This window comes from Myxine glutinosa, chromosome 7 (assembly GCF_964187855.1).
Source record: "Myxine glutinosa chromosome 7, kmMyxGlut1.1, whole genome shotgun sequence".
NCBI classification, from domain to species: domain Eukaryota; kingdom Metazoa; phylum Chordata; class Myxini; order Myxiniformes; family Myxinidae; genus Myxine; species Myxine glutinosa.
Window position 1 is genome coordinate 189,019,454 of NC_136267.1, and position 25,113 is coordinate 189,044,566.

The following is a 25,113-nucleotide window of genomic DNA, read 5'->3' on the forward strand; positions in this document are numbered from 1 at the left end:
ACCATGAGGTCGAAGGAACTGCCTGCAGACCTCAGAGACAGCCCGATGGATCATTCTTAATGACAGGATAATTCTTATCCAGCTCCATAATTCTTAAATGGAAGAAGTTTGGAACAACCAGGACTCTTCCTAGAGTTGGCTGCCCGGCCAAACTGAGCAATCGGAGGAGAAGGGCCTTGGTAAGAGAGGTGACCAAGAACCCGATGGTCCCTCTGGCTGAGCTCCAGAGATCCTGTGTGGACATGGGAGAAACTTTCATAAGGAAAACCATTACTGCAGCACTCCACCGATCTGGGCTTTATGGCAGAGTGGCCAGACGGAAGCCACTCAGTGAAAGACACATTAAAGCCCACTTGGAGTTTGCAAAAAAGCACCAAAGGACTCTCAGATTGTGAGAAACAAGATTCTGTGGTCTGATGAAACCAAGATTGAACTTGGTTATGACAAACTTCCCTGCAAATTTCTGCTGCTCTTCTTCTGCTCCAATCGGTTCATCTGATCACTTGCTGCTGAAGTGGACATCTCTCTGACCTCAGTTCTCAGAGAGCCTCCTCAGTGCAAACGAGTCTGGCATTTCACTCAGGCCAACTGGCACGGTCTTCAAGCAGCCATCAATCATCTGGACTGGTCTCCCATCTCCACTGCCTCTGACATCAACTCTTCCTGGGACTTCTAAAAAAAAGACAATTACTCTCTCTCTCTCTCTCTCTCTCTCTCTCTCTCTCTCACAGATTTATCCCATCTCGTCTTCAGTTGTCATACCCTTCCTCCTGTCCATGGTACACTGAATCTTGTGGTGAAGCAGTTGCCCTGAAACAACTTGCCTTTGCCTTTTGGAAGGCAAATCCAACAGAAGGCCTTCTCCTTTAATTTCACAAAGCTCGGAACAAGTATGTGTCCACCCTCAAGAGAGCCAGGAAGCACTATCTCTCCACTCTCAAGACTGAGCTCTCAATCCTGTCTCCCTCCTCCAAATCCTGATGGCATCTGGTCAAATCTGTCTCTGGTGTTTGTTCCCCTTCTGTCCCCTCCCTTACCTCAAATGGCTACACAGTTGACACTGCACGTGACAAAGCCGAATGCCTCAACTCTGTGTTTGCCTAAAAACATTGCGTCCCAAACCCATCTCTCTCTGTACCCACCATTCACAGTCGAACCAAACTGCTCCTGGACTCTGTGTCCTTCTCTCCTGACAAGGTGGAGAAGTTTCTGTCAAACCTCGACTCTGATTCTGCAACTGGACCAGACGGCATCAGCCCATGGGTCCTAAAATCCTGCTCTGCCGCTCCATCTCACCCTCTCTCTGTTCTCTTCACCCTCTCTTTTGCTCAAGGTCATCTGCCATCAGCTTTGAAATCAGCCAACATTACCGCTTTACACAAAAAGGTGCAAAATCATATCCTTGCAACTGCCGACCAATCAGCTTTCTCCCAATTATCAGCAAATTCACGGAATCCATCATTGCTTCGGATATCAAATCCTTCATCTTCTCCAATGGCTTGATCTCTGATCATCAATTTGGATTCAGACCGGTCACTCTACTCTGGACCTGCTGCTTCTGCTGTCTCAACAATTGGGGGAGGTCGTCAACGCCAAACAGGAAATCAGAGCTTTCTCCATTGACATATCACGTGCCTTCGATATGGTATGGCACCCCGCCCTGCTCACCAAACTCTCCTCCTATTGTATCCATGGTAACCTTCACACATGGCTTGCGGACTTCCTCTCCTGTCGTTGTCAACTTGTGGCCCTGAATGGAATTCTCTCATCTCCGCTTCTGGTCCAGGCCGGAGTTCCTCAAGGCAGTGTTCTGGGCCCTGTGCTTTTTCTGGTCTTCATCAATGATCTCTCTGACTCTTTGGAAAATCCTCTCTATCTCTTTGCTGATGACTCCACTCTCTGCCGCTACATTCTCCATTCCTCATCCCTCAGATCGGCAGTCTGCAGCCTCCTCACTCTCTGCAGACCTGAACAAAATCACAGACTTGTCAAACAAGTGGAACATGTCGTTCATCCTAACAAATCTCACACTCTCACTTTTTCTCTCCAAAAAGACCGACTGGACAACCCTCCCATCTATTTTCTCAACAATCATCTCGAAGAAGTTCTGTCACTCAAGCTTTTGGGTCTCACTATCTGCCATCATCTTTTTTGGGAAACCCACATTTCCAAGCTGGCCTCCAAAGCCAGTCGCCATCTGGGCATCCTCCGTCGTGCGACGTCCTTTCTGGGCACTTCTGAGCTCCTCAGCACATACAAATCTTTCATCTACAGATTGATGGAATACTGCTCTCCCCTCTGGGCTGGTGCTCCTGCCTCACACCTAGCTCGGCTTCACGCTGTAGAAACCAAAGCTTTCAGAATCATTGGAATCTCCCGTGATGGAGCTGAATCTGAGGGCCTTTCTCTCTTACAGAAAAATCTGCAGACAGGTTGTTGGTCTTTCTGTCTTCTACCAACTCCTCTCCGTCCTTGCTCCCCAGCTCTGTCTGTGCTCTGTCCACCAAATTTTCCTTCTGGTCGCACAAGATCTGCCAGCAACCCTCTTCTGGTGAAACTGCCAAAATCAAGACTCTCTGCTCACCATCACTCTTTCATTCCTCTTTTCTCCCACCTAGGGACAAACTCCCTCACACTCTTCAATCCCTCTCTTTCCTCCAGGTCTTTAAAACAGCTGTTCACCACCATCTCTTATCTTCTCCCATCCAAATCCCTGATCTTTTCTACCCCCGTTAAATCACCCCAAATCTAACTCCTTCAAATTCCGTTTTCTGTCCTGAAATCCCCTGTCATGTACATCTTGTTTGTCCTGTTTATACTGTGTGTCCCGCCCCAGCCGTCTCCCTTCCACAGATCCCCAATGTCCCTTTTCTCCACTGTTGTTGTGCTTCCCTCTCTCTCCCCTTCTTATCTCCCGCTCCTTTTTATTATCATCGTCTGTAGCCGATGAAGACCAGTTTTGGACAGATAGCCGGACAGTTAACTCCGAGGCGTATTTCAAAACTTGGCGGGATTATCTTTTCCCATGCACGTGAAAGGCCCAAAGCCTATCTAATCGGACGGCCGCCATGGGGTTTAATGACGACCCACAAACAAGTAAACGGACATGACAAGGAAGTAAAATGCAACAAATAATTATTTTAATGAAAATAATTGCGAGACGATAAAAATGAATGTGAGGTAAAAACTATTTCCTAATTTGAAACGTCTCCACTCAGACACACGAAACAGACAAGGGCACTCAGCTCCAGTCTCAAAATAGACAATCAAAGAAAATAAAAAGGACCTCCCCCCCCTTTAGTTTTGGCACTAAGCTCCGGTCTCGACGAGCACTTGGTGGGGTTGCCTCGAACCACCGTGCGGGAAACACACAAGATGGCGCGGAGTCGCTCCCCACGACGCCACTAACGTGAGGCAACTCGTGCAGGCAGTCATCTTCCGCTCTCCTCTATGTTGAAAGCACTGTGAGCTCCCCGAACCGGCGCCTTATTACTCCTCCTTACGATGGGAGTTTTCCACAAAAGCTCCCCAGAGCTCCGATGTTTCTCTTGGGGGCACACGGCACGCAGCACAGCCATCACGAAGCCAGTTCGAAAGAGAACCAAAAATACGCCCGCTCGCCACGCTGCCCAGGACAGAGAGAGACAGAGAGAGGAGGGACTCATCCTCCCCTTGTCCCTCGCTTACGTCACTCCCTGACCAATCCTGACGGCCCATTACATCATTCCATGGCTCCTTAACCAGTCACGAAGTCATGTTTTTGTGGTGTATGTGTTGCTCTTACAAGAGCCTCGACTTTGTGTACAAAAAAACCCCCTTTTGCGTCTTTGATAATAACAACCTTTCAATATATAATAGTCACGCTCTACTTTCGATGCCTTCTTCGTGTTCATACTTCCTTTTTGATCTCTTGTACTGAAAAATCAATTTGAACACTATATTATAAATGCGGTATCTGTAAAATTTGTTCTGCAAATGTAGGATTAACTTGCACACTTATTTCCTTCTTTTTTTTTTCATTTAAAAGCACGCTTTCTTGTCATTGGAAATGTCATCTGGTGTCGCACACAGGTATCTTGAGGCTCTTCTCAGACAGGCCAGCAATTGCCTGGTGGTCTTTTCACCTTGCATGAAAGCCTTTCTCAACCTGGCTTCTGAAAGCCATGATCTCCCCTTCAGTGCTGTGGAGTACACTGATATTACAGGTACAGAGATACTGTGACAAGTTAGTGCACAGGTAGATATTATAATGGAGCGATATGATTTATTTATTTTGTTTGTACAATGTAGATGCATATAATTTGCTTTAGTGTTTTTTCTGGAGGTGATCGTACGACGCTAGAATACATTTGAGGGGTTGGCTCGGTTCAGACATACATCATTGTAAAATGTGTAATTGATCCCGAAATAAGATTGATTCGTGGCAGGCACCCCATATCGGTCTCAATTTGATGATGTCACACAAGGTTCACGGTCGCCATTCTGGTGAAGAGGTATTTGATTTTCGCAATTCGTGCGGTGGCCATCTTGGATTTTTCCCATTTATGGCCTTCAGATGAAATATTCATCTTGACACAACATCTTAAATCATTTATTACACATTCAACTTGATCTATATCAATTTTAGGACTTTTACCACAAAAGACACAATTTAATCACACAGGTGCCCCACTATTTTATATTACCGTATATACTCGAGTACAAAACAATCCCATGTATAAGACGACCCCAGTTTTTTTACCATAGTAATGTAGCCATAGTGATGTAGCTCGTACCATAGTGATTGATGTAGCCCGTACCATCGTGATTGATGTAGCCCATACCATAGTGATTGATGTAGCCCCGTACCATAGTGATTGATGTAGCCCGTACCATAGTGATTGATGTAGCCCGTACCATAGTGATTGATGTAGTGTTACGGGGTACCCCCCTTACCTCTGGTCTCGGTAGACCTCCGAACCCCGAGAGGGTCGCTGGCAGAAAGATGTGTTATCCTTGGTTGAAATCCAGCAAATAATGAAACCCTCAATGGAACCAGCAAATGAAACAGTCAAATCAATAATGCAACCACACCAGGTTATAAACAAACAATAATATATAATAAATCACACACAAAGAGCCATACAACATTGGGGGCAATCACCCCTACTTTCAAATCTTACGATGATATCCTTATCAAGCCCCTCACCCCAAACTCACGGCACCTCCCCAATGTCTCTGCACCCCTCCAAGGCGAAGTCCCAATGTCTCTGTGCGCTCCCGCGATCGGGGAGTCGAGGCCCGATGGTCAATTGAGGCATAGGCGAGCGAGACGACCCCGAGGTCACGTTGTTCAGCACCCAGCAACACAGCGGTGGAAAGGAACCTCACAAAGACGCGCTCCGATGTACACGTTGCGGTTCAATCCGCGAGCCTCCGTATAATTCTCACGTGCCCTTTCTGGCACAGCCGTCCCCGGCAAACCACCGGGCAATAATGCCCAGCCGACACGACCAAAACCGGTTCACTGCCGGTTGCTCGCGTGGCGAAGATGGCGGACGGCTTTCCCTCGAACCCGGGCTTTGAGGCCAGGATCCTCCGGAGCTTCAAGGAGGATACCCGACGACACAGGCTCCACGCACTCTGGCGATAACTCTTATCGCCCGACTTCCCTTCAAGGACACAAAGTTCACTCGCACTTTACGTCGAACGCTCGGTCCGGAGCTTCAACAACAACGTCTGTTTTACGATCTCCTACCGCCTCTTTACTCTTCTTTGCTCCACCTCTTCCGGTCACGATCCGGATTTCCGGCCACATTTTACCAGGAGCGCTTTCAAATCTTTTAACTATAACCCTTTCCCTTCAACCACAATCACCAGAATACTTAGAATCAACAACAATAATCATAACAACAACCCTTTGGGCCGAATCCGTAACATGTAGCCCGTACCATAGTGATTGATGTAGCCCCGTACCATAGTGATTGATGTAGCCCATACCATTGTGATTGATGTAGCCCATACCATAGTGATTGATGTAGCCCGTACCATAGTGATTGATGTAGCCCATACCATAGTGATTGATGTAGCCCAAACCATAGTGATTGATGTAGCCCGTACCATAGAGCTTGATGTAGCCCGTACCATAGTGATTGATGTAGCCCAAACCATAGTGATTGATGTAGCCCGTACTATAATTGATGTGGCTCGTACCATAGTGATTGATGTAGCCCGTACCATAGTGATTGATGTAGCCCGTACCATAGTGATTGATGTAGCCCGTACCATAGTGATTGATGTAGCCCGTACCATCGTGATTGATGTAGCCCATACCATAGTGATTGATGTAGCCCATACCATAGTGATTGATGTAGCCCATACCATTGTGCTTGATGTAGCCCGTACCATCGTGATTGATGGAGCCCGAACCAGGCGAACCATAGTGATTGATGTAGCCCATACCATAGTGATTGATGGAGCCCGAACCATAGTGATTGATGTAGCCCATACCATAGTGATTGATGTAGCCCGAACCATAGTGATTGATGTAGCCCGTACCATAGTGCTTGATGTAGCCCGTACCATAGTGATTGATGTAGCCCGTACCATAGTGATTGATGTAGCCCGTACCATAGTGATTGATGTGGCCCGTACCATAGTGATTGATGTGGCCCGTACCATAGTGATTGATGTAGCCCGTACCATAGTGCTTGATGTAGCCTGTACCATAGTGATTGATGTAGCCCGAACCAGAGTGATTGATGTGGCCCGTACCATAGTGATTGATGTGGCCCGTACCATAGTGATTGATGTAGCCCGTACCATAGTGATTGATGTAGCCTGTACCATAGTGATTGATGTAGCCCAAACCATAGTGATTGATGTGGCCCGTACCACAGTGATTGATGTGGCCCGTACCATCGTGATTGATGTAGCCCGAACCATAGTGATTGATGTAGCCCGTACCATAGTGATTGATGTAGCCCGTACCATAGTGATTGATGTAGCCCGTACCATAGTGATTGATGTAGCCCGTACCATAGTGATTGATGTAGCCCGTACCGTTGTGGTCGTGATTGCAAGAGCTCTCGTGCTTTGCCTCGTGCTTGTGATTGCATCACGTTGAAAAGTATCTAGTCTGTTGGGGGCAATTGTGCGGCTTTCCCTGAGAAAGTTGATTTTTCATCTGGGAGAGTGCCGGACCCTCAGTTCGCCACAATACCGCAATCTCTCAGCAAACTTTCAATCAGGACTTATGTCCTGTCTAAAAATGTGAAATAATTAAATGTATCCTTTTTTTGTTATTCCCAGAAATGCGATGTTTGGCCGAGCTCTTGGGGCCTTATGGAATCAAATTCCTGAATGAAAACCTCATGTGGCATATTTCCTCACAAGTCAATGAACTCAAGGTATGTACCAAGGATAACAAGGAATTACCAAGATTTCCTGGATCATTTTATGAACATTGTGTGCCTACTTTTGTTTGCCTCGTAAACATAAGTGAATTTTCTTCAGGTATCGAGGCTCATACAACAACAACACAACAACAACACAACAACATGCATTTTAAGGCCATTTTCCCTGCTAGAGCGGGGGTTAGCCTTGCGGTCCCCATGACAATCTTCTCCATTTTGCCCTTTTTTCTGCATCTCTCCTTGTTAACCCCCTTGCCCGCATTTCTTCTTCCACCATCTTGAGCCAAGTCTTTCTCGGTCTTCCCCGTCCTCTACTTCCTTCTACATTCATTTCCATCACTCTTCTCAACCAGTCACTTTCATCCTTCCTCAACACATGACCAAACCATCTCAACCTGTTCCTCTTCACAGCATCAATCACAGGCTCTATTCCCATCAACTTTCGCAATTCATCATTTGTCTTCCTCTCTCTCAACGATACTCCGCACATCCGTAGAAACATTCGCATTTCCACCCTTTCCAACCTTCGTTGCTGCTCTACGTACATTACCCATGTCTCGCTCCCATAAATCATAACACTTCTGACACATGCAGCATACACCTTTCCCTTCAGCTTCAACGACACTCCCCTCATCATCAGCACGCCACTCAGTTCCCGAAACTTCTTCCATGCACATCTCACTCCAGCAACCATTGCCGAGTCTGATCCACCTTCTCCATTCAGCATGTCTCCGAGGTAGCAAAATGTTTTCACACCTTCCAGCTTCACGCCGTCTCCAAGATCCAACTCAACATTTCCTCCATCTGCAGCTCCCTCTGTGCACACTTTACATTTGAATGTAACTGCCACACTGGTTAATGACCCTCTCAGACCACTACATTTTTGATGAACCCACTCAGCGCACATTGTACATTGAATGGAGTTCACTCCGACACCCTTCCTGCACACAGCACAGGGCCACTTCCCAGTTCTTTCCACCTCACCACATGCTTTACCACTTGCCATCACCTTCGTCTTTCCGATATTCACCTTCAGACCTTTTGTCTCCATACATTCCTTCCACTTGTTCATATTTTCCTTCAGTCCATCCATACTTTCCGCAATCAACACCAGATCATCTGCATACAACAACTCCCACGGTAAACCCTCCTTTACGTTCTGAGCCAGCACCTCCATCACAGCTACAAATAGTAGTGGACTTAGTACCGACCCCTGATGCACTCCCACCTTCACCTCATACTCACCACTGTTCCCGTCCTTCGTCCTTACAGCTGTGCGCGCTCTTTTGTACATTGCCATCACTACTCTGATCAACCATTCCTCCACTCCTAACTTCCTCAATGCCCATGTCAATACTTTGCATGGAACCCTATCGAATGCTTTCTCCAGATCAACAAACCCAAGAAACAACTTCTTCCTCCTCTCCATGTACTTCTCCTGCAACTGCCTCACAATGAAAAACATGTCTGTCGTTCCTCTTCCTGGCATAAATCCAAACTGCATTTCGTCGATCTTCACTTTATTCCTTATCCTCCTCTGCAACACCCTTTCCAATACCTTCATTCCATGCTCCAATAACTTTATCGCTCGGTACGAGCCACACTCCAGAGGGTCACCTTTCCACTTGTATAGAGGGACGAGGGTACTCAGTTCCCAAACCACTGGAATGCAGCCTTCTTTCACCATCAGATGACAGATCTCTGTCATTCTCTTCACACCCCAACTTCCTGCTGCCTTCAACATATCTCCCACAACTCCCGTCTTCCCACATGCTTTTCTACCCTTCATTGCTTTTATCGCTTCCTCAACCTCCTTCTCAGTTATCTTCTCTGCCGGTCCTAAAACTGGGTTACTTTCTCTGTTGCCATCCCATTCATTCTCTGTATTCAACAGCATTTCCATATATCTTTTCCATCTTCCTTTAATTCCATCTGGGTCGACAACGATTTGTCCCACTTCATCCTTCAAGCAACTCACTCCCATCACATCACACCTCTCTTTCGCTATCTGCTTTGCAATCCTGAATACTGCTTTCTGACCCTCTTCCGAATTCAAGCGTTCTCCGAACATTTTCCTACATGCCTCCTGCGCCTTTGCTACCTCTTTCTTTGCAGCCTTCCTGGCTGCCTTATAACTTTCATGCTCTGCTGTTTCTGCTCCCGTACCCTTCGCCTTCTGCCACTCCTTGAACTTCTTCCTCTTCTCGTCAATCCTCTTTCCAACTTCATCATTCCACCACCATGTTTCCGAGTGCCTCGGTGGTCCTTTTGTCCATCCACATACCTCACCAATGCTCATAGAGAAGCAGAATAATAGGGGGAAGGGCCAACAGACATGGGGAAAATTGGAAATGGACAATAACTATCGGAAACCTTATGGGTCTTTAATTGATGAATGATGAAACCGGCAGGTGGGTGAACTCTAAACTTGCGTTTACTTCCTGAAACACAGGTAAAGCACGAACAATAAACACAACACTGTGACTTTCACTGTACACAGTAAAAGAACCGATGATTGCTTTTATTCTCGTCTCCTTCCCCTCTGTTTTTCGATTTATATATACTTAGAGAGAGAGATAGATATAGAGATAGAGATAGAGATAGAGATAGAGATAGAGATAGAGATAGAGATAGAGATAGAGATAGAGATAGAGAGAGAGAGAGAGAGAGAGAGAGATAGATAGATAGATAGATAGACAGACAGACAGACAGACAGACGGATGGGGGAGACAGAGAGAGAGACTTTGACTTTTGAGTCTTTATTACAAAAATACAAAAAGTAATAATATACATGTTTTACAGTCAAATCAAATCAATAATGCCAAAAAGAAAAACCACCCAATGATCGTCAAATAAAAGAAACATAATCAGCATCTCATAACAGTATTTTCAATTCGTTTTCTTCAACCTCACAAAAACCACCGACACACCAAGTATCAATAAAGTTTTGAAGATTTCCGGCCTCGTTGGAAAAGGTAAACTGAAGTTTCAATCTTGCTGAGATCAATGCATTAAAAGACAACATGATATTGCAGTGCTCTGTCGGTTTGCCAGATAGTTTATCTTTTCTTGTTAAATAAACAGCAAGTTTTTCAGTTGCTATAAGGAAACTAAACAGTTTAGATTCAGGATTTTGTTTAGGAGCAAAACAAAAGATGAAATTTCTCAAAGAAAAAGTAATATGCATTTTGTGTGCAATATAATTCAACCAAATGTGACACCCAGGGGAGTCCACGTCTCCTGGTAGTTTGTTTACAGACTACACCACTCCCCCAATATGGGGTGGGAGACCCTAAATAAGTAATTTGACGGCAATTCCCCAAAGGTAGGTGTTCAATTAACTGAACAAAGAGATTTCAAATTAATGGCATTTATTTGAAAGTTTGGTAGGAGAGCACAATACAACACTTTATTAAACTTGAGAATATCCCAAAAGACAAATAGCAGCCAAGTAATAAAACCGATCAAAAGAACAGCAGCTGACAGCACTGAACAAATATCTGTGAAGAAAACATAAAATTACCTTTCTCATACTTAAAATCATCCCCAAAAGGGTTTAACTTAACCCAACTACCCACCAATATAAATATACAAATCGACTATACACAAAACGCTAATTGTTTACACGACATAAAAACAAAATCACATACCCTTTTCACAAGAGATCACGGGTTACCCAGAACACGGTGGAAACACTCCACTGCACCTCTGCCGAGACAGTGAACACATAATGCGGTTCCCATTTAACGGCGTCCGTATTCCATTTATACATAAAAAGAACAAAATGGCGTCGCATACTCAATGCAAGCCTACCTTCGTCTGCCGGTTACATGCACACACCCACTGGACAGCCAGGAATTCACTAGAGTACAAAAACTCGGAAATACACTTCTTGAGCAGACGCACCCAAGCACAGCACCCTAGCTAGGACAACCAGGAAGTACTATTGCAGAGGACCCGAGCAATAGTAGTCTCCCGATATGCCTGCACAGGTAGCTCATAAAGCCAAAAGGGGCGGAACCAATATAATTTTCTCTGACGGAGACTAATGATTGGTCCCACAAGCTACACAATGAAACAAAGGAAATAATTGTACACAGTCTATGAATGCATGAAACAAGTCTTCATTGACTGTACAGAAGGGACAACAAACAGATACTGGAGAAAAATGTCTAATAAACGTGTTGGAGGGAACAATCCAGTGGGCCAAACGCCACTGGAGATCACCTGTTCTTTTTGATATGGGCTCACTATACATGGTTTTGCCAGATAGGTTCGGAGGGGGTCCTCCAGGTAACAATCCTTTCTATCGGGTAACTCCATTTAACGAAAGGTCCCCATTTAACAATTTAAGGCATATCTTATAGATGCCCTTGCTGTCCATAGTCTGGAAAAGATTTGACCCATCGCTAACAGGGGGCAAATCATTTTGAATGGGTTCAACAATCAATTTTAGGCACTGTTGGCTCATTCAAATCTCCTTCTGTACCTCAAGTCCAAGTTAGACCAAGTTGCCGTCCCACCTGAATCATTTTCCTCAAAATTTTTGCGATCACCCGAAGGGACTAAATCCCTGTTAGGTCTGTAATTTCACTTATGGATTTCCAACCATACCCTGAGTCATGTCGGAAATGCCACACCTTCATGATACCAGCTGCTATAAAGTGTTGGCAAAAATCTTGACTTTTTTTTTTTTTTTTGTATACAAGATCGAGGCTCGTGAAAGAGCTAACATTAATCACACAAAAAGACAAACCGACACACAAAACACAAAAAACAAGGGGAGCGGCAGACAAGATGGGGAGAGAGGGGGAAGGACACAAACACAACATTTGAGAGCAGGGACATCGGGAGGACTTGGGGGGAGGTGAGAGAGGAATAAAACATATGAACACTGCAAGGACTCTGGGGTGAATTACCGGGGGTAGAAAAGATCAAGGTTTTCGATGGGGGAAGATAAGAGATGGTGGTGAACAGCTGTTTTAAAGACCTGGAGGGAGGAGTGGGATTGAAGGGAGTGGGGGAGTTTGTTCCAGAGGCGGGAGAAAAGGGGAATGAAAGAGTGAAGGTGAGCAGAGAGCCTTGACTTTGGCAGTTTAACCATAAGAGGGTTGCAGGCAGATCTTGTGCGACCTGAAGGAATACTGGGGGGACAGAGCACAGAGAGAGCTGGGGGAGCAAGGCCGGAGAGGAGTCGGTAGAAGACAGAAAGACCACCAACCTGCCTGCGGTGAGTGAGTGAAAGGCCCTCGGAGTTGACTCCACCGCAGGAGATTCCAATGATCCTGAAAGCTTTGGCCTCAACAGCGGGAAAGCTTTGGCCCCAACCTCCTCAACAACACACACAAATTCTCCCCCTAACCCTCCCCAACCTCCTAATCCACCATTCTACCCCTAACTCCAACCTCCTAATCCACCAATCTACCCCTAACCCTCCCCAACCTCCTAATCCACCATTCTACCCCTAACTCTCCCCAACCTCCGAATCCACCTTCTCCCCCTAACCCTCCCCAACCTCCTAATCCACCTTTCTCCACCTAATCCACCCCAACCTCCTAATCCACCTTTCTCCCCCTAACCCTCCCCAACCTCCTAATCCACCTTTCTCCCCCTAATCCTCCCCAACCTCCTAATCCACCTTTCTCCCCCTAACCCTCCCCAACCTCCTAATCCACCTTTCTCCCCCTAACCCTCCCCAACCTCCTAATCCACCTTTCTCCACCTAATCCTCCCCAACCTCCTAATCCACCTTTCTCCCCCTAACCCTCCCCAACCTCCTAATCCACCTTTCTCCCCCTAATCCTCCCCAACCTCCTAATCCACCTTTCTCCCCCTAACCCTCCCCAACCTCCTAATCCACCTTTCTCCACCTAATCCTCCCCAACCTCCTAATCCACCTTTCTCCCCCTAACCCTCCCCAACCTCCTAATCCACCTTTCTCCCCCTAATCCTTCCCAACCTCCTAATCCACCTTTCTCCCCCTAATCCTCCCCAATCTCCTAATCCACCTTTCTACCCCTAACCCCCCCCCCCATCTCCTAATCCACCTTTCTACCCCTAACCCCCCCCCCACCTCCTAATCCACCTTTCTACCCCTAACCCCCCCCCCCACCTCCTCCTAATCCACCTTTCTACCCCTAACCCCCCCCCATCTCCTAATCCACCTTTCTACCCCAAACCCCTCCCCCCACCTCCTAATCCAACTTTATACCCCTAACCCCCCCCCCATCTCCTAATCCACCTTTCGACCCCTAACCCTCCCCCCCCCCCCCACCTCCTAATCCGCCTTTCTACCCCTTTCCCCCTCCCCACCTCCTAATCCACCTTTCTACCCCTAACCCTCCCCCCCCCCCACCTCCTAATCCACCTTTCTACCCCTTTCCCCCTCCCCACCTCCTAATCCACCTTTCTCCCCCTTTCCCCCTCCCCACCTCCTAATCCCACCTTTCTCCCCCTAATCCTCCCTCAATAATCAAGTAAATAACTAATATATGTTAAATTAACTACAGACTCGGTGACGTAATGATTTTTACATCGTCTGCTCTGAGACTTTACAGCTTACACGGTTATTTCGCAATACTAACGCAGGCATTGATGGACCTAATGACCTTCTTTTGGGTTGAAGTTCGTTATAAAGCAACTAATAGCATGGTGCTGCCAATGCGCAGGGCATTGTGGGTCAAAATACCTCCTATTGTGTCCAACTTCCTTAGCTACCTGGAAAATGTTTTTTTCTTTGTTTTTTTTTTTTGTTTTTTTTTTGTATACTGAATCGAGGCTCGTGAAAGAGCTAACATTTATTTCACAAACAAATCAACCAGACAAACAAAATATACAAAAAGAGGGAGCGGAAGACAAGATGGGGAGAGAAGGGGAAGCACACAAACACAACATTTGAGAGCAAAACTTTTTGGAATGTCGGGAAAGAGGATTATAAAACAAAGGCTCGTGTGCTAGCATTTTCGTTACATATGTGTCCCCCTGACGACTCACAGAAAGGTTCTGCCAGGCATTCAAGAGGCTTTGGTAAAAAGCAGGGAGGAGCGATATGTCGACATGTTGGAGGTTCATTTGAAAAAGTTAAAAATCGTTCCCGAGCCTACCCGCTCGCTGTAGTACAAGGCGTGCAGGGAGCCGGCCTGGCAGATGTTCCATGTAGAGGAGGCGTTGAATGGACAACAGCCGGAAGGCCATTTGGCAGGCTTTGATGTCGACGAGGTTGTGGGCCACCCTCAGCCGAGGGGCGACATATCACATCGGGTCGTAGCCAGTGGTAGCCTCCCCAGAAGAAGACCACCAGTTTGCCCTGGAGTGCTTTGAGCAGGGCCTCCGGCGGTTGCAGGCAGATGAACCTTTGCCACAACAGCGTGGCAACTAACTTGTTGATCACTAGCACATGGCCCTTGAAAGACAAATGAGGTAAAACCCTTTTCCATTGGTTCAATCTTTCTCCCACTTGCTCAATTACCCCGTCCCAATTTTTTGAGCATACTGTGGGGAACCAAGGAATATGCCCAAGTACTTAATTCCCTCACTTCCCCCACAGTAACCCTGCGGGGAGGGATGGGGGCAGCAGTGGTACAGGCTGAGGAAGGTTGCGATAAAGAGAGGGTATCCATAACGTCTTGCTTTTGTTCCAATTGATTTTTAAAGAGGAAGCAGAGTGAAACTTTGTTCGGCACTCAACAAGGATATCAATATCGTCTTTATCTTTTACAAAGATGCAGACATCATCCACATAAGCAGATAGGGTTAGCGGTGCACTCATGGGAGAAAGTGGTATTCCAGAAATATTCTTTCTCAGTAGATTGAGAAGGGGCTCTAAAGAAAGAGCAAACAATAAACCAGAGACTGGACACCCTTGCCGTACCCCTCTCCGAACCTTGATGGGGGCAGCCAACACATTATTAATCTTAATTAAACTAAATACGTCTGTGTATAGCAAGGAAATGTAGGATCGAAAGTTTGCTCCGAGGCCGCATGCTTGCAATACATGATGCATAAACTTATGGTCAATACTGTCAAATGCCTTTTCAAGATCAAGCGACATCATTCCAAAATCTTTTTGCACACGGTTACCATCAATGAGATCTCGGATTAAAGAAATATTATCATGGATGGATCTTCCAGGAACACAGTAACTCTGTTCTGGTAATACGAGATCACAAATAACCTTTTTTAGTCGATTAGCCAATACTTTTGAAAAAAGCTTGTAGTCCGTGCACAGCAGGGAGATCGGTCGCCAGTTCGCCATAAGTCGGGGATCTTCAGTTTTCGGGAGCAAGCATACTACGGCTCCTCTAAGACTCAGCGGCATTATACCAGTCTGTATAGAGCGTCCAAAACATTCAGCAACTCAGGGCCTAAAAGGTCAGAAAGAATTTGGGAGGTAGACCGTCGATACCCAGAGCTTTCCCAGAATCCATGGCAGCAAGAGCACAGCTCAGGTGGGGTGATTGGTAGGTCGAGCTCCAACCGTTGAGCCTCAGTTAGGGAGGAGAAGTGAGAGTTTAAATCCATCATTGTATCATTACAAACAGTCTACTCTTCAAAAAGTTTTGTATAGAATTCAATAATGTTTAGATGTCATCATCCTCATTGACAACAACGTTGCCTCTTGAGTCCAATGAAGAAAAGGAGGATTTCTTTGATACTTGCCCAGAAAAGGAGACTTGCCCAGAAAATACGAAAGGCTTCTTTAAACACACTGTCTTCTCGAAGCCTAACTTTAAACTTCCAATAAGTGCTCCTATTTGTGGGTTGAGGAAAGGAAAGGTTTAGGGTTACCATATGATGGTCCGAAAACAAGGAAGGGGGAAAGATTTGAAGAAACAACAGTATTCTTAAAGGGTGTATTAATGTACTATCGGTCAAGCCTTGCCAAAGCTACCCGATAACGAGCATCGACACCATGTGTATTGGGTTGCTGGACACAATTGATGGTACAATTCCGTTCTATGAAATAATGGCATGACTTGATCGAAATTCACTTTCCATGGTATGGTGTAACATTATTTGGCGATGCACGCTGTCTATTTTATTCAGAAGCTGGTGTCGGAGAACATGGAAGTGCTTGTGCAAATGAGGACAAGCTTTGATAAGCCAGACCAAATGTCAGCTCTCTACAAACGGCTGCAGAGTGAGTTTGCATTTTCTACACTGGACTTGATAATTCTACACTGTACTTGATAAAAGTTATTGCCACAACAATCTTACTATAATTCACTAAATGTCCGTCCGTCTGTCTCTTTGTCTGTTCGAAGGTACCGTAAAAACTGCTGAACCGATCGCAACGATATTTCGTGTGGGTAATCCTGGGATCTCCAGGAGTAAAATAGGCTATTTAGTTTTTCCAATTTCAGCTTTGGACTCCCGCATAACATTCACGTTCGCATAACGTCCATTGTTCTCATTGTGACGATATTGTTTCCCGGGTGCTGCACAAACAGCTGCATCGATCGCTGCACAGATGCACCAATCGAACTCGGTTACCTCGGACAAAGACCTTTTATAAGGACATGGTTTGTTAGAGGACACGGGAGTACATACAACATCGGGAGTACTAACTGCACGCGTCTTCAGTATCAAGCTTAAATCTGTCATGGCGGATCTGAAGAGCGGAATGCTTGGAGAAGTGGTGGGCTACTTCGGCATGAAGGAGGATCAGAAACGTGGACTCCCACACTGCCACATCCTGCTGATACTTGCTCCCGCATGTCGTTATTTTCCCGGGTGCCGCACAACCGGCTGCACCGATCGAGATTTAACGGATGTTTATATAAATCGTTTAAAAGAAAAAAAAAGCCTTCAATTTCTGATATTTAGCCTTTTCATTTGGGCCTCCCAATTGAAGCCCCGCCCATAGGGTGGGTACCGTTGCTATTAATGTGAATGTGAGATGCAAAGTGAGTTATTTTCAAGTAGCCGAGTATATGCTGGGCCAGATTTCCACAGAGGCCCAGGAGGCCCCAGCCTAAGGCGGCAAGTGAAGTGAGGGCGGCAAAGACGATGAATCAACCGTATCTGGGATTTCATAACTTGTGAAAATCACCTGTGTTCAAACAAAATTGAAGTTCTGAGAAAAGCAGGGTCAAGGCATGGTGGATTAAGCCCTTAATGTCCTTTCTACATAATCAGCTGCTGTTGTCGGCTCAAAAATCAGCTCTGGATATCAGTGAGAAATGCATGCATTGACATTGACAGCTGATTAGCGCCGTGCTGACATATGCAGCTGTTTGGCGCCATGATGACGTATGCAGCTGTTTGGCGCCGTGATGACATATTCAGCTGTTTGGCGCCGTGATGACGTATGCAGCTGTTTGGCGCCGTGATGCCGTATGCAGCTGTTTGGAGCCGTGATGACATATTCAGCTCTTTGGCGCCGTGATAACGTATGCAGCTGTTTGGCGCCGTGATGACATATTCAGCTGTTTGGCGCCGTGATGACATATTCAGCTGTTTGGCGCCGTGATGACGTATGCAGCTGTTTGGCGCCGTGATGCCGTATGCAGCTGTTTGGAGCCGTGATGACATATTCAGCTCTTTGGCGCCGTGATAACGTATGCAGCTGTTTGGCGCCGTGATGACATATTCAGCTGTTTGGCGCCGTGATGACGTATGCAGCTGTTTGGTGCCGTGATGACGTATGCAGCTCTTTGGCGCCGTGATGACGTATGCAGCTGTTTGGTGCCGTGATGACGTATGCAGATGTTTGGCGCCGTGATGATGTATGCAGCTGTTTGGCACCGTGATGACGTATTCAGCTGTTTGGCGCCGTGATGACGTATGCAGCTGTTTGGCACCGTGATGACGTATGCAGCTGTTTGGCGCCGTGATGACGTATGCAGCTGTTTGGCGCCGTGATGACGTATGCAGCTGTTTGGCGCCGCCCCCGATCCTTGGGCTGCAGTGTCATGCGTGCCTCATGGCGAAGAGTGTTAAAGATTTTCTGATTCATCAATTTGATAGAGGGATAGTTTTTCTGCAAAATAAGTGCCATCATTTATTGTTGTTGTTTTGCTCTGTCTTCTGTGCACAAGGTCCATCCATTTGTGGCCTCTCTATATTTAATTCTCGTATCCCATTTCATGCCGCCCCGTGTGTTGCAAATTTGATTCGGCCTGATATATAATTGACGATTGCTGCAGGATGAAAATTAATGTAATCGACATCTGAGCTGAGCACTACATTGAAACAAAATAAATTGAAGGCACAGAATCAGAGGCTAGTCCTGACATGCGGACACAGCATGACAATGCACGGCATCGTACAAGTGCGCGAACGACTGAAGCAATTCATCTCCTCGGGTTCACCGTCTTACAGCACCCACCATACAGCCATGACTTAGCACCATCAGGTATTCATCTCTTTCCCAAAGATTATGTCAAAGCCGCTGTGAAGCACCAGTTCTGTCAGCTGAATGCACAGTTCCATCATGACAGCATGACAAAACGTTATATCGTGACAGCGTGACAAAACGTTATATCGTGACAGCGTGACAAAATGTTGTATCGTGACAGCGTGACAAAACGTTATGTCATGACAGCGTGACAAAACGTTATATCATGACAGCATGACAAAACGTTATATCGTGACAGCGTGACAAAACGTTATATCGTGACAGCGTGACAAAACGTTATATCGTGACAGTGTGACAAAACGTTATATCGTGACAGCGTGACAAAACGTTATATCGTGACAGCGTAACAAAACGTTATATCGTGACAGCGTGACAAAACGTTCTATCGTAACAGCGTGACAAAACGTTATTTCGTGACACCGTGACAAAACATTATATCATGACAGCGTGACAAAACGTTATATCGTCACAGCGTGACAAAATGTTATATCGTGACAGCGTGACAACATGTTATATCGTGACAGAATGACAAAACATTATATCGTGACAGCGTGACAAAACATTATATCGTGACAGCGTGACAAAACGTTATATCGTGACAGCATGACAAAACGTTATATCGTGACAGCGTGACAACATGTTATATCGTGACAGAATGACAAAACATTATATCGTGACAGCGTGACAAAACATTATATCGTGACAGCGTGACAAAACGTTATATCGTGACAGCATGACAAAACGTTATATTGTGACAGCACGACAAAACGTTTTATCGTGACAGCGTGACAAAACGTTATATCGTGACAGCGTGACAAAACGTTATATCGTGACAGCGTGACAAAACGTTATATCGTGACAGCGTAACAAAACGTTATATCGTGACAGCGTGACAAAACGTTCTATCGTAACAGCGTGACAAAACGTTATTTCGTGACACCGTGACAAAACATTATATCATGACAGCGTGACAAAACGTTATATCGTCACAGCGTGACAAAATGTTATATCGTGACAGCGTGACAACATGTTATATCGTGACAGAATGACAAAACATTATATCGTGACAGAATGACAAAACATTATATCGTGACAGCGTGACAAAACATTATATCGTGACAGCGTGACAAAACGTTATATCGTGACAGCATGACAAAACGTTATATTGTGACAGCACGACAAAACGTTTTATCGTGACAGCGTGACAAAACGTTATATCGTGACAGCGTGACAAAACGTTATATCGTGACAGCGTGACAAAACGTTATATCGTGACAGCGTGACAAAACGTTATATCGTGACAGCGTGACAAAACGTTATATCGTGACAGCGTGACAAAACGTTATATCGTGACAGCGTGACAAAACGTTATATCGTGACAGCGTGACAAAACCTTATATCGTGACAGCGTGACAAAACCTTATATCGTGACAGCATGACAAAACGTTATATCGTGACAGCGTGACAAAACGTTATATCGTGACAGCGTGACAAAACGTTCTATCGTAACAGCGTGACAAAACGTTATTTCGTGACACCGTGACAAAACATTATATCATGACAGCGTGACAAAACGTTATATAGTCACAGCGTGACAAAATGTTATATCGTGACAGCGTGACAACATGTTATATCGTGACAGCGTGACAAAACGTTATATCGTGACAGCGTGACAAAACGTTATATCGTGACAGCGTGACAAAACGTTATATCGTGACAGCGTGACAAAACGTTATATCGTGACAGCGTGACAAAACGTTATATCGTGACAGCGTGACAAAACCTTATATCGTGACAGCGTGACAAAACCTTATATCGTGACAGCATGACAAAACGTTATATCGTGACAGCGTGACAAAACGTTATATCGTGACAGCGTGACAAAACGTTATATCGTGACAGCGTGACAAAACCTTATATCGTGACAGCGTGACAAAACGTTATATCGTGACACTGTGTCAAAACATTATATCGTGACAGTGTGACAAAATGTTGCATCGTGATAGCGTGACAAAACGTTATATCGTGACAGCGTGACAAAATGTTATGTCGTGACAGCGTGACAAAACGTTATATCGTGACAGCGTGACAAAACGTTATATCGTGACAGCGTGACAACACGTTATATCGTGACAGCGTGACAAAACGTTTTATCGTGACAGTGTGACAAAATGTTATATCGTGACAGCGTGACAAAACGTTATATCGTGACAGCGTGACAAAATGTTATATCGTGATAGCGTGACAAACGCTTGTCCCACTTATCCTTGTCCCACTAGAGACTCCACCACCAATGTCTCCATCTCTGCTTTCTTCATATTAACTCGGACCTCCAAGTTAAAATATTTGGCCAATATCATGAGTTACGATCTTTTTAACGCCTGGAACTGTGCCTCATTAGGGGACGCCGCAAACATTTCTGCGTCAAACACCATGGTGACTATTAGTTAGCACCTGTTAACCTTCACAAAAAAAAATTCCAATTTTTGAAAAAAATTGGGAATGCTAGGAAATTCCAAATTTGGGAATTTTGGGAATGTTAGGGAATTCTATCCCGGACGAGGCCCCCAATTTCTCTTACATGCTCCTCCCCAAACCCCGGTCACGGTGTACCTCCGAGCGCCGAGAGGAGTCACGGCAGAAAAATGTGTTATTCTGTGTCAAAGATCAATGGTGAAACCACACCAATTGTTACCAACAAACAAGTATTGTATTAAGGTCACACAAGAATAACAGCACAAAAACAATAGTAATCAATTGTACAACCAATATATTGTTACGGTCCGCGGATTAGATGTTATTTTGACCGAGCGGTGGTGTAACCGCGGCCGGACAGTTGTTCCCGACTCACCCGATTCACCCAATTCGCCCAAACGTTGGCCGTATCGCGCCACAGATACTCAATCTGGAAAACTCTAAAGCGACCGAATGCAAAGAGGAAGAAGAAGATGTACAGAAGAGTAACGGGGTTTATTATGTACACATTCACAAGCAAGAAGAACAGTCACGATTATTTACAGGGACATGAGACGCAGGTGACACAGTGCAAATTATTAACTTATCTAACAGGCTTACTTAATACCCAGGACAGAACAAACGAAGACACAGACTCACGCGGGGAATGATGATAGGAATTGGCTGGAAGGAGAGGAAAGTCCACTGGGTCCGGCAGCACGATTCGCACGTTCTGCAGCCGCCGTTCCTTCGCGGCCCTGCTTCGAACTGCCATTCAGGCCCCTAAGCGGCTGGCGAGCGTTGCTGCTGCTGCTGCTGTAGACGCTGCTGCTGGCGCGCAAGGTGACGAATATCAGGCTTTGTGCTTCCCTGGATGATCTTCTGCTTTTCGAACCTCACAACTCAGCCCTGCTCTGACGACCCAGCTCTTTCCTTTCCACCTCACCACGCAGCTCAGCTAAGCCTTTCAGCTCCTCTCTTGGACCCATCTCTCGTCTCATCTCTCTTGTCTCCTTCTGGGGAACGCCCCGCGGCGGGTTATATAGGCCCCGCCCCTCAACCTTTGCGAACCTCCCCCAAACGCTCTTCCTCCGCCCTCTCAAACCAAACACCTCGTGCTCGGTTGGTTGTTCGGGGCTAGCTTACTCCTCCCCTCTATGACGAGGTGGAGACACGCCCTTCTCCTCCGACCCTGCCTCGTGGTCAATGGCGGCAATTGGAGGGGATGTAATTGGCAATGGCAATTGAGGCCTGGCAATGATGAAAGGGGAAATGGAGGTTTTGGGAATGGGAATGAAGGGAATCTACTCTTATTTCACTTGGTGCAATGGAGTATTTAAATTAATGGGAGACACAGCCTTACCCTAAGACACATAATAAGGAAATAAACTACTGAACAGGGGTATTATCGGGTCCTGCAATGTGGTGTTTCATGGAATAACTACCGAGACGCCCTTTGACCTTTACACTACGGAGGTATTTACAAGGGTCATGACATTTACAAAGGGTGATCTTTACAACAATTTACACTACAACAACAAAAAAAACATACCATTCTCATATCCACAACAATATCATTCCTATGATGGTACCATCAGTTTCGTACAATATAACTCACTGTGCTCCAAGTGAGCGAAAAAAAACATTCCCAATGTCTCTGTCCCAGCTTCAAACCAAAGTCGATCCACGCTCCAGTGATCATCAGAACGATGTTGTATCGAGACTAGAATCCCGTTCGGTTGACAGTCTCACTGTCAAAGATGAGGAAAGGTACCCTCAAGAGGCGACTGGGAAAACACACCTTCGGGTATGGACGTTCAACGGCTCCCAATCGACGAACCACAAATTCCCACTCAAAATCCACGTTACACACACACACCAGGTTACGTCTGGATGCGGTGAAATGGTTGAAGCGAGGTGAAAAGCCTGGAGCGATCCAAAATCAGGCGCGAGGCAAAATGGCAAACGACCCGTACTCGAGACGTAACGGCACTCCAATGATTCTCTTCGGAATCAACCGCAAAACCTGTCACGCAGGTTTATCTGTCACAGCGATAACAACTTTGTCGCAGGAATCCCTTTCCCAGGAAACCCAAAGCTCACTCATGACCCCCGGTCGCCAGCGTTTGCTTAAAACCTCAACGCAGCTCGGCTCTTTCTCCGACTTCATTTGCTCCGCCTGCTTTTTCTCTTCTTCTTCCTCTTATTCTTCGTCCGGTTGCCTTTCCGGTTTATTTTGAAAACATTAATTTTTTTTACCTTTTGAAAACAGTTATCTCCAATTCACTTAAACGATAACAATAATAGTACATGGAACCAAAAATGTTTACAGTGGATGAGAACCACAACAACGGAAGTGACGAATCCATAACTTTACATGATAGAAGAGAGACTGATTATTTTTGTTTGGGTTCACGACCGTGCGCGAGAAGGAGCAAGTTTTGAAGACATAAGGACACGATTTTCGCAGAGATTCGATAAGCCAGCTCCTACGGGCGACAAGATTTGGGCATGGGAGAAGAAGGCTTTTTCAACAGGGAGTGTCCTTGATTTGACTTGATTAAGAGCAAGGCTCTTCTGCAGCGATTTCCCACCATGAAATCAAGACGAAGTGTATTTTTTTTAGATTGAGTGTGCTATTTACCTCAGCAATCGATCCAGGAATGCTTATTTTTGGTGCAAAGAAAATCCTAATTTTTATGAGGAAATTGAACAGCATCCTCCTCATGTCATGATGTGGGCAGCAATTTCAGAAGATCACTTGATAGGGCCATATTTTTTTTGATACAAGCGTCAATCACACTGCTTATTTGAACATGCTTCACGTGGTTTGTTCCACGTCTGCGTGAGAGAAGTCTCGAGGCAACAGCGATCCTGCAACAAGATGGTGCACCAGCACATTATGGTTTTGCAGTTAGAGAATATCTCGATGACAAATTCAGTGGACGATGGATTGGACGTGGATCTGAGATGGTGTGGCCTCCTCGAAGTCCAGACTTAACAACATGTGACAACTCGTTTTGGGGCATTGTAGAACCACCTTTAGAGGCCATTTTTCCCCACAGAGCAAGGGTTGGCCTTTTTCGGGCACCGTGGTCCCCTTTTTGAGACGATGTTTTATGGCCGGATGCCCTTCCTGCCGTCAACCCTGTTGGTCGCCTTTTGCGACACAGGGAATTACCAGTGAACTGGTACTCAATTTGCCGACTTCAGAAGGATGACAGGCTGAGTCAACCCCCCTGGCGTTAATTCAGCGATCGACCGGGATTCAAACCCTGGATCCTAGAATCCCAAGCTGCACCCTAACGGCTAAGCCAACACCAGGCTAGCTTTGGGGCATTGTGAAAGAGGAAATTTGTCATCTCCACCTAATAACGGTTAAAGACCTCAAAACAGCCGTCAGGGGCTGCTTTTATGACCTCCAACCCTCAATATGGAAGATGATGTCCAGAAGAACATGGAGAAAAATTCCAATTTGTGCAGAGCATGAAGGGGAGCATACAGATAAATTCTAACTGTGTGCATGGGGACTTTGTGGCCACTCTGTAGAGATTGATGTCTCTGTCTTTGTTTCATTCAAATATCCTAATCTGTTTTTAAGTTAACAACTAGCTGATTCTCGAGGTCCCCGCCTTTTTGGTGGTATGAGGAATAGATCTGTGTAATGTGAAAGCTAAATCCGGAACAGTTTTTGAAAAATCGCACACACAAGACAAGTTACCAAGATGGTTGCCATTGAAATATAATTCAGCCAATCACAGCCGCGATCTAATCAGGTTGAGATAATGTCATGAGGAATACATATCTGCAATATGAAAGCTAAATGTTTGACGGTTTTTGAAATATCGCGTACATAAAAGTACATGGACCGATGATCCGTTGATTGGTCGGTCGGACTGAGCTCAT

At 45.7% G+C, this 25,113-nt stretch overlaps 1 protein-coding gene across 1 annotated transcript in view; it reads left to right on the top strand.

Annotated features, from left to right (window-relative positions):
- The window catches only part of LOC137431904 (nck-associated protein 1), a 343,894-nt gene that overhangs the window by 210,609 nt on the left and 108,172 nt on the right, over positions 1-25,113 (top strand). The window contains exons 22-24 of the mRNA XM_068123738.2: positions 4,072-4,205; positions 7,291-7,388; positions 16,440-16,533. Of these exons, the coding sequence (XP_067979839.1) occupies positions 4,072-4,205; positions 7,291-7,388; positions 16,440-16,533 (326 nt within the window). The remainder of the gene's footprint in view (positions 1-4,071; positions 4,206-7,290; positions 7,389-16,439; positions 16,534-25,113) is intronic.